This window comes from Porites lutea, chromosome 4, assembly GCF_958299795.1.
Source record: "Porites lutea chromosome 4, jaPorLute2.1, whole genome shotgun sequence".
Classification (NCBI taxonomy): Eukaryota; Metazoa; Cnidaria; class Anthozoa; order Scleractinia; family Poritidae; genus Porites; species Porites lutea.
Window position 1 is genome coordinate 22,489,913 of NC_133204.1, and position 14,986 is coordinate 22,504,898.

Below are 14,986 nucleotides of genomic sequence, written 5' to 3' on the forward strand. Positions count from 1 at the left end.
TTTAAAGTTATAGGTTATAGATCAACTTTATGGGAAATGAAGAATGAATGAATGAACTTCTGTTGTAGAATCATGTTTTCTTCTAGTAGGCACGAGAACCTAGGAGTCTGGGTATTAATTGCTATGGTCAGCCATCTTGATTTTTCTCCTGCATACACAGTGCGTGCCAAAGTGAAGTGACTTTTTGTCGTCGGAGAGATACATAGAGAAACTCCCAGCAAAGAAGAAGACATTTGAGACAAATATCTTTTAAGTTTTTTCTTGAAAGGGCATCTATTTCTAGTCGTTGTTGTGCTACAAATAAAAATAATCCATGTGTGGCTCATACGATCAATCGCATCTTTTACAACCCTGTGGAGAATTCTTCTCGTGCCACTCCCGATACCCTTCGGAAATTTCTACCCTTTAGCCCCCCACCCCCTAGGAATTTCCATTGACCATTGTGTGGGGGGGGGGGGGGTGGGGGTATGGACAATTTCTGGAATCACACATTCAGTATATAAAATTTATACTTGTAGAATTCCTGGAGAAGAAATACCCACAGTCCCACAGTTGTGTTCGAAAATGAGTGCGCCCTCAGTCACGCACTCCCTTAGTCCTGTACTCTTACAGTTGATGTCAAGTAACTAGTGTACTTTATATAGAATGAGGTACACTAGCAGGGCTGCAAATAACGGCCGGTCAACGGACAATGTCCGGTCAAATCCTTAGATGGCCGGACAATTTGTGCGGTTGTTTACGCTGGTAAGGAAAAAATTTAGAGTTTCAAGTTGTAAATATTTAAAGGTTCAATATTATTGGCGTTTGTGAAAAAGGAGGGGAAAAGACGAATACTTAATTACCAGACAAAGAATTTTTAATAAATGATTCGTAGTAGTCATAAAATTTCCAGCTGTCGTTGCACATTTTTGCTTTGCCATTCACCAAGTCGTCACCACAAATTAGCGGGCCTTACAGATGTATACCGGTCACGGGTGTGAATTACTTTATTATTAGTCTGTGTGGATTTTGTAAACATGATGTGAGAAGGACAACAAAACCTCTCAGTGTCAGTAAGATTTACCCTTATTCATAAAATTACCCTTATTTATAAAATTCCGAGCTCAAGTTGTGTCAAATCGGTGGACGTGGATTCTACTTGTGTTACTTGTTGTAAATGCACATCAGTTAGCTTGTATTATGATGAAAATCAACTAGATTACAATCCTCAGTAAATTTCATCAACTTCATAACTAACCATATATAAGACGTAGAACTGAAGTAATAGTAGTATGCACAAATGTGATACTGATTTTGCTGTACCATGCGTTCCCCTTTTCCGGCATTGAGATCGATGCTCATGTACAATAAATGTTTTGAAAATTTACTTTTTTCATACTTAAACATCATCTGAAGGGGGGAGGGGGCACTTTTATAGCGATAAGATGAATCGATGTTTGTCTGGCCCAAAATGGGATATGTCCGAGCAAAAATAGGTTTGACCGGACTTTTTGACCTGCGCCAGCCGGGAAATTATTTGCATCCCTGACTAGTGCTTCACAGTCCTGCCGTCAATGTCAGAATTTATTGTACAAATCAGACTACTGCAGGACTGCAGGGGCAGTTGTTTGAATTAGATATTTAGTGGGGCATTATTCCGGCAAGTATTGTGCAATCTAGCTGAATTCCTTTTTGGTTTTGCCTCATTGAAGACTCGTGCCTGTATCTGTAAAAACACAGAATATATTGACCTTTATTCAAGCTTCGTGCTGGTATTTCACTGACCTTCACAGCACTGTGTTCTAGCCATGCATCCCTAGCAACTTATATTGTTGGTTTTCAGTGTCACACCATTCAAAACAGATCAAAATAAAAATCAAAACTGTTCAATAGATTAATGCCAGAATCAGGCAAATGAAAGGAGGTAAATATGCAAAGACCCTGGTCTGGTCAGGGCAATATTTCATATGCGAGATATCTGGAGAAATGTTTTACCCAAATTTATAGAGCTTTGTTTGGAGAGGCCATGCTTGTGCCCATTCAGATGGGCACCAACATGGTGGCAGAAAGTAACAGAAACATCTGTCACTGAGTTTTACTACATTAAAGTGTGAATTTATGTCTCGAGGAACTGATAACGTTAAAGTTATTCTTTTTCTAATATTCATGAACTGTTCAGATAGCAAATTCCCTTCTCGGCCGTCATGTAATTGCCATGTCATGCAAAAGCTTAGAAATTCAAGTAAATTCAATAAGTTCACTTTGGCTTTACTTGTAAGTTTAGTGTAGTGTTGTACAACTCCTTCTTTACTACTCAATTTTTAGGTTCATATGGTTCACTTGCAAGATTTCGTGAGGTTTCAAGGCTCATGTTTGTTGGTCGTAACACAGTAATAGGTGGTTCAGGGGATTATGCTGATTTTCAATACCTCACATCAGAACTGGAACAAAAAGTGTAAGTCTGCTATGGCAGGTTAAGTTTCTTTTGGTACCACCTATGTAGTTTCTTCTCACCTTCAAGAGGAACTGCATGTATACACATGTAAACCTGTATGTAAACACTATGTATAACAGTACTCTAAATTTTTCTACAATACATGTAATTTTTATCTGCTTAAAATGAGAGTTTACAAGTGAATGCCATTGGTACATGTATCCTGAATGCCTTTTGTCAACTACTAAAATTCAAAATAATGTCGTCCTCACCACTGCAATTATTTGGTATAATTACAATCAAATACAAGTATTGTCCTGAGTGGTCTATATTTGTTGGTTTTCCATAGTCAATTGAATTCTTCTAAAGCGTTATTTTAATTTTCGTGTGTTTTTTTTTTTTTTCCTGTTATAATTATTTTTGTATTTAGCCTGCATGGCAGGCACTTGGAAGTGATGGGTGCAAGAAAGAACAGGGTGCATGAGAGAGACACACGACGGGGGACTAGGGAGCACCTGCCTGAGAGGCCCACAAAAATCATTTGCCGCCCCCAGTCCAATTACCTGGCAGCCACTGCATGATCTGTCAAAAATGTTTGACAGAAAACAATTGACTTTACACAAGCAAAGCGTGCCAAAGTGTTGTACATTTATATCCTTGGTCTATCTGATGTAAACATCAGCAAGGTTATCTGATTTTAGAGTGACGGATTAATAAACTGATGAAAACCACAGCATTAAATCATTTTTAACCAAAGGCTCAATAAATACAAAAAAACAGAGTCAAAAATGGATATTGTTTAAAAAATGCATGCTGTATATTATGAAAAGCTAAACATTGTTCTCTGAGATTACAAAGTCACAACTGTACAGACACTTAAGATCACAGCATACCTGGGAAATGACCATTGGAACAGACATGTCTTACTAAATGGACCTAAACTTCAGAACACAAACTGTACTGAGATATTTTTGTTGGCTGCAATAATGAGAAATTAAAATCAGACATCAGATCACCTTCTAGCAAACAACAACAATAGCGAGGGTTTTTCAAATTCAAGCCCCTCAGTGGTAAGTGTTTCATTTCATCAGTCCTGTCCAGGTCTTGAGGATGTGTGTTCCATTGAGAATGCTAAATTGTCAAGTTCTTTTTGAACAAAAAATCTTTCCTTTGAGATGTGACAAATTTTTTGTCTGCCATGGCCTAATGCGTATTATTTGATGTCAAACCGTTCCTTTGTGAAAACCGTTTGTTCCGTTTGTTTGGAAATATCTGCACTCCCAGAAAGCAAGTTGAGACAATTTTTGTGGGCCTCACGGGCAGGCGCCACTTCTCCCCTCATGTGTTTCCCTCATGTGCCCCATTCTTTCTTGCGCCTACTACTTCTAAAGCACCTGCTACCCAGGCTATTCTATATCAGATACATGCAAGAGAGAATGAGCTAAGAGACTGAGTCCCTGATACATGACCCTCTTCCCATGAAAATTATTTTAAATCTATTCTTTGATCTATGTCATACTGCTTGGTTATTTTAAGGAGGCCACCTTATGGTTGGTTAGAGTGGTGTCATGTAATTTTGAACTTGGCCGGTAATTCATTTTTACTGCCAATCATGCACAGCAACCTGTATGACATGCCAACTTGGTATTACTTTCACGGACATGTCAAAAGATTTCTTCATTGAAAAATTTTGCCAGAGTAGCTGCCAACAAGGAAAACGACAGTGGCTTGCAAGAGTTGCTGGAGAAAGCGGTTTTGACTTGACAAAAACTGCCCATTGTAGTCTTTGCTACATCAGTATATATATATACGTGTAAATAACCAACAACCTTGAGTAAGTGATACTATTGTAAATGAGAGCTGTCCCTTCTGGCAATGTCCATGCACACCTGTGAGATGTATCAATACCGTTGTTTGGATCCAAACATGGACATGTAACAAGAAAACAGGGTTAAACTACTAAGTGTGTTCAAACATGACATATTTGGCTGCCAAACATTTTAATTTTGAGAGGGCGTTACACAAATGTTCAAGAACAATGTAGGTGCACTGCTCACTATATAGAAGTATTGACTGAAACAGGAAACTGCGCATGAAAAGTCTTTGGCATCGAGGTTACCAACTGTTTAACAGCTTGAGGCATCTGAACTGATTTGTGTTTGCACAGCAAAATATTCATCACAAGTATTACGTATCAAGAAGAAGTAACGCAGTTTGAAACTCTCAAGAATTATTCTTAAAAGCAAGTTTGCTGTTTCTGAATGAGAAGTGTTCCAGGAAACAGAGGAAAAAATATCTTGTACATTTGCATAAACAACTGAAGCCAGCCACTTATTAAGGTTTTGTATTTCACACATGATAACTTTTGCCTTCAGTTTTCATGGTGTACATTCAATATTCGTTACTGTAAATGAGGCCACCAGCTGTTAGAAAATCTCAATCTTTAATCTGAAAGTGAAATTTTGACTCCAATACTGCAATCCATTCTAAATGAAATGACTTGTTTTCCCAACCAATGGGTGGAACGTGCCAGCTAATAAAGAAACATTGCAACAACTTAAACTTTTGGCATGCCAATTGCTATAATGGATGTCAAACTTCAAATGTTTGACAGCAAAATATGTCACATTCATGTAAACGAAGACTGTGCAGGTCATGAAAACAGCAGACAAAAATAGCCTTCACTATGCATATGCAAACTTTCAATAGATTTCAAATAGTTATCATAGGTAACATGCAAAGAAAGTGGTGTCCGATAGCCCGGGGCCAGTGGATTTTGCTATCGGGCTAGTGGAAAGTGAAGTTTTTTGAGGAATTTGAATAACAGAAGAACTGTGAAATCAATTCTGCTCGTCAAAAAGCTTTTGGGGCTAGTTGAAATGACGTCTGGGCTAGTAAATGCTAACTTCAGCTTGCCCGAAAGGCAAGCTATAAAAATGATTTTCTTTGCACCCTGATAGGGCACAGGGATTCGCTCTCTTTAGCTCATGCTCTCTTGGTACATGTAGTGTGATTGTTATTGTATCATAGGTATGACAAGGAAATGTTTTTCTATTACATCAGCATATGGTTGTAACCTTAAGGATTCTTTCAAGTTGAATTGAAGGGCTCCATGCAAATTATTATTGTCTTACCCCATGCCTACTTTTTGAGAGGTAACCAAATTGTTATATTAATTTTGACTCCCTTGCAGTATTGATGATGCTTGTTTGAATGATGGACATGGATATACACCCAAGTCAATATATTCTTGGTTGACAAGAGTCATGTACTACAGGTAAAGGAAACTTTCTTATTACTTGTTTTTACTTACTGCTCTATCATAACCACTACACAAAAACTAGCAGATGTCTTGCAAGATTTACACTTGAGTGTTTGTTGTAGCTAGATTTTTAGAGTCTTGCTGATACTATGTTTGTCCACCTCTAAGGGGCACCATCGTGATTTCCCCAAACTAACAGAAAATTTTGTTGTTGTGTTTTTATATGAAAGGGAGCAGTCATAACTCAAGAGCTTATAGACGTTGAAATTAATGTATATTTCAATACAAGGAGTGTTTAGAAAGCAAAAAACTCAAGAGCACAGCCATTTGTTTACCTACAGTGTATGTGGCCATTTTTAGTGTTGTTGACACAAAGGCCTCTGAATTCAATATAATAAAAAAGAGATTCTCATCAAACTGAAACTATGTAAAAGATAAGTGTTCATATGTTCAAACATAATAAAACTACTGTACAAACTCAGAAGGACTGATAATTATTACTGTAAAATTTGATTATGCCACATACATGTGCATTTACAAACCAGCGATTTTTATCAAACAAATACAGCTGTATATTTGACAAATTAAGATATTATCAGTTTTTCATTAGATTGTTTTTTAAAATTAATATGTTTATTCTGCATAGGCGTACCCGCTTTGATCCTTTGTGGAACCAGATTGTTGTGGGTGGTGTCCACAATGGTGAAAGGTAAGATTAGTTTATAAGGTATTTTAATTTACTACTGTGCTTAATAATGACCTTTATTTACAGTGTGCATCATAAACGTGTTAACTTGATAAGCCTCAGAGTTGTTTATTTCTTGTTGTATGCTCTTAGTTTTCTAGGTTATGTTGACAAGATTGGTGTTGCTTTTGAGGCACCAACAATATCCACAGGATTTGGAGCTTACCTGGCACAGGTGAGGATAGTTTTAACAAAAAAAAAAATGTTTGTAGCCGTTTCCTTGATCTTAGGCTACCCAAAGTCAAACTAGAGAAGAAGTCGTAAGTCCAGACTGGGTCACTAGTGTTGTAAGGGAGGCTTAATTGAATATAGCATCATTGAAACCCCAGCCAGACCAACACTCAGGGTCTTTAAACAACCGAGGAGAATGGGCTGTCCTGTTCTGACATCTACAAAATAATTGTTAGACATTCTAGTCTCTCAGATGAGGACAAAAAATTAGAGACATTTTCTCACAGCTCTTTCACTGTTCTGATTCTTGTGTGACGTCATAAAGACCCCTTACTGCTGTTCGTAAAGAGTAGGGAACATAGACTCCTGTGGTGCGGACAACTTTTCATGGGCTTGGTGGGTTATAATACATGCGGTTCATACATTTTGCACCAACGTCCTGTTTCATCCCTCGTGACAGTGACAAATTTCTGTAATAAATAATTAAATAGAATATAGATTTATAACAAAGTCAGCAGTCCATCTCTAAATAGAGATGGGGGTAAAGTCGACCTTCACTGATCTGGACAAGGCTGATCAGGTCACAAGTCACATGACATATTCAATCCACGGTGAACAAGGCTTTAGCAAAGTTGAAAGTTCAGAAATGTTTTCTCAGTGTAGTGACTAAAATTTATATGGCTTCAAGCGTAATAGGAAGTCCCAAATTTATCATGCAGAAGAAGTCACATCATGGTATATGTAATTCTTCCTAAGACTCAAGGTTACATGCATTTGGACTTGCTCTCTGCTGAGTAACTTGTATCACAAACAAAATCTGTTCCACCTGTCTGTCAAGGAAGATGCAGGCTATGGGTCTATCAATCCGTTAGAACTCTAAGCAACTACATGTTCATGTGTGTATGATAATTATACACACAGCTTGTGCCAGAAGTGTGGATTTAGTTTTTGCACACACAATGTACTTCCCAGTAGTCAAGGAATAGTTGTGGAATTTATGGGCTATAGATTCAAAAATGAGGGATGGCAAGTCAAGGTATTATTATCATCATAAAAATTCCTGTTGAAGTTTACTTGTACTATATAATTACGGAGATTTTCAATCTAGCTTGTCTTGTTATACGCAGCCAATTCTTCGTGATGCCTTTGAGAAGAACCCTGGCATGTCTCTTGAACAGGCACGGCAAGTGATAGTCAACTGTCTACGAGTTTTGTTTTACAGAGATGCGAGATCTCTAAACAAGGTGTGTACGGTTATTATTCGTTTGCACATGTCATGTCATTAGGGCTTATTCCTTCGGCAGATACCAACAGTGCTTAATGTGTACTGTACTCCTAACAAGATACTGATTAAGATGTTCATGTATTGTCGCTTTTTTCTTTAAAATTCTCCACCACTGAACCACAGAGTATCCAGTCTCTTGTATTTTTTCCCTAACTAAGTAGCTGAATTCTTATACCTGCCGGATAATCAGCGTTTTTTTCATTGGCAGGCACATAACTAGACTATAAATGAACCGATTTTCAGGTACAGAGACCGGGAGCCCTAATATGGGGCGGGAGTGGTGCGGGAGACCGGAAATAAAAGGGAAGAAATTGGACATGAAAATTGACAAAGTAAATATCAATTAAATAAATAGTTTCGCACGAATGGAGTCCGCTTGAGTGTTTAGCGTGGGTCTTTTACCTCGGATGAGTGACATCTCGAAAATCAGACACTCTAGTTTTCCTCGGCATTTCTTGAGGATTTTAAAGTTTTCACCAAGGTTTACCTGCTAAACATCGTGTTTCTTGATGAATGTTTGCCAAGTACCGAATGTTTATATGTTCCTCTACACGTTGATGAAGGTGACGGCGCGCGTTCATGTATCCTACATACATGCACTTTTCGCACGTTCTTTTTGTATAAAAAAATTATATATTTCCTCGAACGATGTTAATTTCTTATCTTTTGATAATGATGACATGAAGCCATAGAAACGTAAATGCTTTTTTTATTGATTTTTGTTTTGAAATGGATATCTTTAAGCGCAGCGCGTGAGACTATTTACATCTCGATGGTTGTATCGAAACGACTTGAACAAAACGACCTAAAACCGCGATAGTTGGTTATTTATTTATTCATTTTTTTATATAATATTTTAACGTTATTAATGTAATTTTATAGTGAATATTTATTGTAAATATTATTAAATGTAATCTTAAGCTTATTAAATAGATTTTATTAACTAGTTGTCCCCGATTAGTAGGCTAATAAAAATGTTCATTCATTCATTCAGTTGGGCAGCGGCCATTTTAAGAATGTTGCACAAAGTGTCTTTTCCCCTTGCGACCAATGTTTTATGTCTGGCGACCATTTTGTAATTTTTTATTTTTATAAAAGCCATCTTTGCTAAAAGTTGATCTTTGAGGCACTGCGATAGCCAATCTGATTGGTTACTGAAGGTTTCGATACAAAGTCGTCTTTCAATACCAGTCGTTTTGATGCAAGGGTTTTTATTTTAAATTAAAGTTCCTTGTAAGTGGGGAGGAGGGTGGTATGAATATCTGGAACTACACAATGGCAATTATCCGCTCAATTTAAATTTAAAGTTTGCTGATGGTTAATATTTCAGTATGAAGTTGCTGTTATCACTAAGGGTGGTGCAGTTATTGAACCTGCTGCAAGTGCGGACACAAACTGGGACATCGCCCCATTGGTTAAGTATGTTCAAACCTCTTCTTTTTCCAGTTCTCTTATGGCATAGGTGGGGGAGGTGGGGGAGCAAGGGGGGGGGGGGGAAGGTTTGGTCAACGGACAACGTCTGGTTAAGATGCTCATTTTTCTGGACAAACGATTTTTGACCGGAAACGTTCACTCTTGACGGATTTGAATGTATTTATTCGGAGTTCTGCTTTCCATGTACGCCTTTTCTGCTGGAGGAATTATATTTTTGCTTCTTAAGATATTACGTTTAAAGCTCCTGGTTTAAATCATTATTGTACTGCTTTTAATATTTTGGACATGACTGGTCAAGAAAGAGACTTGACCAAGCTGAGATTCCTTTGGCCGGGCCATTAAGCCCTGTGTGCATTGTAAAATTATGAATCTTGTTAAAATCCTTCAAACTACAAGATGTATGGATAAAGTTTATCAGGATTGATGAAGTGTAGTGAACTTAAAGGAGCTGTGTCACAAAATTCACGAAATTCAAACAGTGGGTACTGCCACCAAATTGTGTGGAACATAAAAATAACCGCTCAAAAAAATACAAAATACAAAATACAAAAGAAGTCACAGATGGACAAACTTCACCTGCTGCTTCTGAAAGCTTGTTAGCCTAAAAGTTTTTCGAAGTTTATTCTTTTTGTTATGTTTGATAATTACAGTGGTTGGGAGACATATTTCTTTGACCTGAAGCTGTGATTTTTTAATTTACCAATAATTTCGTTACTAACGTTAAGTTCCGTTGCAAATAAGGAGGTGTAAATGGCAATATAAGCAAAATGAACCCAGACAGCCGTGAAACAGACCCTTTAATAGAGTTTTCAATTAAATAGGCCCCTCTCTCAGAAGGTATTCGACTTGGCTGAATTATCCTCAAAGTTTGTCCGCTTTTCTTAAAGGCTTACCTTTAAACGTACCAACGGTTGGACTTGATCACCAGACAAATCAAATACTGAAACTAGTTTTTTTTTTCAACGGTTTAAAATGCTACCAAGTGTGAAAAGTGGCGTTGACCGTTTTCCTTTTTCAAACGCTTAGAACGTCCTTTTTAGTAAACTTCTTGAAGGTTAAATAAATAAACGGTGTCGGGGGTATTTATAAAGTAGGGAGCTTAAGCAACCACTGCGACGAGGGCAGTGAAAACAAAAAAATGAATTTCGTTTTATCAAACTTTACACCGCCCCATTTGTCAAATGTGGGTGATTTTTCTTGGAGTTGAATTCCTGAGAACTTTATCCAGGTTAAAAAAATGAAAGGAGAATTCATCATCGTGTGCTCACGTCCTCCATAAAACGTCGCATAAGGAAGTTCCACGTTCTAGTCGTACAATGGATGTCAAGGAAATGTACTAACTGAAGCGTGATGCACGTGCAGAGCTGATGTTATCGTTGCCATGGTCGTCGTTGTTGCTCACTTAGCTCCCTACTGTATCATGCTATAAACAGTAAGGATGAAGGATGTTAATCACAGCTTTAATGTACTAGTTGGCACAAACGACAAGGAAACTGGGACGAGTTAACTTTCGCAAAGATGTCTGGGACTGTTACTAGGGAAGGCGGGAAAAATTAACCAATAGCTGTCCAGCACGTTCCCAGTTCCCAGAAACAATTGCGGGATGTATTTCGGCGCCAGTTCCCCCTCTCGTTTCTAAAGTGGCGAATTATGCCTCTTTCTGTCGTTCGACCGCAATCAATCGGTCTGTCGACTCAGTTGACTGCATAACTGACTTCTGTCTTTTCCCGACTTTATTTACAGAGGTTACGAGTAACAGCCCAAAACTTTGGTTATCTTTTATTTAGTGTTAATGTCTAATTTCTTGTGCCGGTGTAATATATGTGTGTGTAAAAACCGAAAATAAAGGATTCCTTCATTCCGGTTTTGAGGTTTTCTGCTTATACTCAGCATGTTCGTTTTTAAGGGTGAGTGGGTGGAATGAGTTGACAGTGGGCGAAACAGAAATTGATTTGTCTTTGGTTCGACGTTTTTCGTTTATTCACTTGAAGCTCAGGTTCTTGATTTATGTTAGATTGCCAAATGACTGGACACGATTTTCCGCATGTTCGAGGGTCCTCATTATTCACACTCCTCATTTGCTACATTCCACTCTTTTCCACACTCCGCGCTCTGTACTCTGTACGTCTCATTTTCCACCTAACCAATGCAGGTTTATTTTTAGGGCGGGCGGATTAAAGTTGCTCGATGACGATCGTATTTCCTTGGCAGCCATCTTTGATTTTATGTTATAATAAGGTTCGGATATAATGCGCACTCTGATTGGCTGGAAAAGCGTGCTTTATGAGAGTATAAAACACGGAGCTAAAGTTGTCACGCCATCTGCCAATAGTTTGGTTTGAAAATTAGAAAGTAATGCGTGGGTAATTTAAAGGAGTATTTAATATAAAACAAGTAAAGAAGCCTTGGCTGTGCTCTTGTTCTGTTGTAAAGCACGCAGGAAGCGGCTAGAGTACTCAAGAAGTAGGGAGAAACACTCGACTACGTCTCTTGTTTTCCCCTACACATCTTTCGTGCTCTATCCGCTTCCCGCGTGCTTTACAACGGAACAGAGCACAGTCAAGGCTTCTTGATTGTTAAACAGATGATAAAAATTGGAGAGTAGAAATACATGTAGCCATTTGGCGCCATGTTTATTAGCGCCAAAATGTCCTGATTCTGGGACTGCTTCACCTAATGCTTGTGACAACAAGACTTAACATCGTGGATAATAGAAAGACTTTCTATATCTTTTCTTTATCTTTCTCTTTCTCCTATTTGCCTGGGCACGGCTAAAATGAGTTTTGCAACATTCAGGGCATATTATCCGACTTATCGGAACCCCGTTATGTTTGATTTAAATTATTTGTTTCAGTCATTTTCTCGGCTCCCCTAGTATTAGACAAGTGCTCTAAATATGGTCGAGGGTAAATACGGAAAATTTTGTTTATTTTATTATTATGTTTGTCTATGAAGCAGTGTTTTTTTTCCTTTTCGCGCACGCCCTCAAGCCAAAATATGGACTTCTTTGGCAAATCGATTTACATATTTCTTTCAATTCTGGCCCTCTTTTCCCCCTTTGCCTTTCCTTTTTATATCCAGTTTTGTTGCCCAATTTATCGTCTTTCTTTCGCATGGATCTGTGGCTGGCTAACCTTTTAGAAAAGGGACAAGTTTAATCTGCAGAGACAAGTAAGTAAACAGCGAAATTGGCAGTCGATTTTTCCCCAATATATTACTGGTTTTTCGTGTACAACGTTGTCAGGATTGGTAAGAATTTCCAAAACAAGGTACTGGCGGAAAGATCTACCTTTGCTGACGTTTCTGCTTAGCAACTTAAAAGTCTAAGGGCCCGAAATCAAAAATTCAAATCGAAATATATAGAATAAGAGCAGGGGTTCTGGCAAGCAAACTAGCCCATTCTATTTCGTAACTGATGGTATAACCATGTTGTCCGCAAAGCTATTGAAACCTCTATCTTGGATGTAAACAACAACAGCTTTATGGTCCCCTCATGTTAATAGTCCACGTTCGATATATTAAAATTCTAACATGACTCCAAGGCTTTTGGGGCAAAATGGCAATTTTTTACGGCTCCATTGTCTCGCAATTCCCAGAGGAGACTTGAACACAAAGAAACTGAACCAAACAGAATATGAAAAAATGACCAGAAAGCCTCGGAATGCCGAACATGGGCTGTTATAGGGACTTTCGAAACTGAAAAGGACCCCAGGGAGGAAAATATGCATCATTCCATTTGGAAAGAAAACGACCAAAACAAAACAACTCTAGCATAGCGCAGTTCTTTCGTCTGACCACACATATGTGGTGAACACTTCAATTTGCTCTTGGAAGAGTGGAGAAATCTTACTGAAAGATAGTTAAAATCAGACGAAATAATATACAGACGTTGTTTTAAAGAAATCTTGATTCTTCATTCTAATTTCAAAAATCTGCAAAAACAACTCAAAAGAGATGTCTTCATATCTTGCCAAAATAATTCTAAGCACTTTTTTTGTTGGTAAAATGAGTATTGTACAGTACCGTACGAAGAATTATCGTCATTATTAACAACATGATAAAAAGCCTTACGGAATATCTTGACGCTCGTTTGCGATAGAAAACTAATTTTTTCGGAGCTCAAATAGAGCGCGTGGACACAAAATGAACTTACTACAGTCACCGACTACATGAACTAATCAAAAATAGAGATATATTTTGAATGAAAACTGTTCAACTGATTTTTTTTAATAAAAGAATTGTTTTCTCTTCTTAACATGTACACGTCCCTTTTCAGTTTGAATGTTCTCTTTTCACAAACTTTCTTATTCCCTATTCTGCCCATTTCCACGAGACCATCCAACTTTTTCCGCCAACATTCTTTCCTTTCTTCTTTTCAAGAAGTATGTTGGCAACTCAGCCTCGACTTCTTTCCACCATTCGTACCCCGATGGTTGTGACTCAACCGTTTTCTTGTGGAAGGCATCTTTTCCAAGACTTTTCTCTTCCTGTTGTAGGCACATGTTGTTTGGAAGCGTTGATGAAAAGCTTTTAAGCACTGCTGGTTTGGTGGATTCACTTGGTCTGTCAGCTGAATCTGACAAGGCTCTTTGCCGTGCTTTCACCTTTTCCAAGAACTCTCGACTATTTCTTCTCAGTTCCTGTAAATGCGTAGGCTCACTAACCTGGACTTCTTTCAGCCACTCGTACCTGCCTTGCGACTGGGGTAATTCGAAGCAAACTTTCTTGGACTTTTTCCCCTTGTAGGCTGTGCTTTGAAAAAGCTCTTTTCTCAGATTATTGGCCATGTTTCCGTGCGATGATAGCCAAGAGTTTGAAACTAACTGACGTTGTACTTATGTCTCACTTACTTGCTTTGAAGCTAAATCGCTTCTGGCCGATCAACTGTTGGCCTGTCGACTGTTCCGTGACAACTGGATATTCAAAATAACGCTTGGCATTTTAACTAATTATACGCGGCTTTTTGAACTTTTTCTGCCGATTTAACTCAGAATTAACAGCGGTCTTTGATACTCGCCGACGGAGAGGGTGTATGCGGGATCATTTCCCAAATAAAGGCTGGTAATCGACCCCAGCGTTTTTGCAGGTGAATCATAGCTTTTAAAGTTTGTTAAAAATATTTAGCCATCACAACTTAGAGGTCAAAATATATAGAAATGAAAATACAGAAGCAAAATACCTCAGCTTATCCATATTATATGTTTTTATAATTGCATTGTTTGGCTGTTTCAGACAGTTGTTAATAGGATTCCAACGTACCCGTTAATTGACCATAATGACTTTCTTTAAAAGTAATTGCTTGGTCAATTAGCAATTAGCCACAAATGACAAACACACAGATTATCCTTACAGGGCGCAAAGTAAAGAATAGTTACATCGCCTCCATATAAGTTACGTAACAACTAAATTTTTAAGTTCTATTCTGTTGCTTGTCGACTGTTCCGTGTCCACTGGATATTCAAAATAACGCTTCGCATTTTAACTAATTTTACGCGGCTTTTTGAGCTTTTTCATGATGCTGCCGATTTAACTCAGTGGTACGTAAGACTTAAAAGTCACCGCGGTCTTTGATACTCGCCGACGGACTGAGGGGGTGGATGATAATCGACCTTAGCGTTTTTGCAGGTTAATCATAGCTTATAAGGTTTGTTTTAAAAAATATTCAGCCATGTCAAA

At 38.1% G+C, this 14,986-nt stretch overlaps 1 protein-coding gene across 1 annotated transcript in view; it reads left to right on the forward strand.

Moving 5' to 3' along the window:
* LOC140932948 (proteasome subunit beta type-4-like) overlaps nucleotides 1-11,173 on the forward strand; it is a 14,772-nt gene extending 3,599 nt beyond the window's left edge. Inside the window, exons 3-9 of the mRNA XM_073382457.1 lie at nucleotides 2,305-2,434; nucleotides 5,607-5,690; nucleotides 6,322-6,384; nucleotides 6,514-6,595; nucleotides 7,719-7,835; nucleotides 9,207-9,295; nucleotides 11,054-11,173. Of these exons, the coding sequence (XP_073238558.1) occupies nucleotides 2,305-2,434; nucleotides 5,607-5,690; nucleotides 6,322-6,384; nucleotides 6,514-6,595; nucleotides 7,719-7,835; nucleotides 9,207-9,295; nucleotides 11,054-11,066 (578 nt within the window). The 3' untranslated portion in view covers nucleotides 11,067-11,173. The remainder of the gene's footprint in view (nucleotides 1-2,304; nucleotides 2,435-5,606; nucleotides 5,691-6,321; nucleotides 6,385-6,513; nucleotides 6,596-7,718; nucleotides 7,836-9,206; nucleotides 9,296-11,053) is intronic.
* Nucleotides 11,174-14,986: the final 3,813 nt, after the last annotated feature.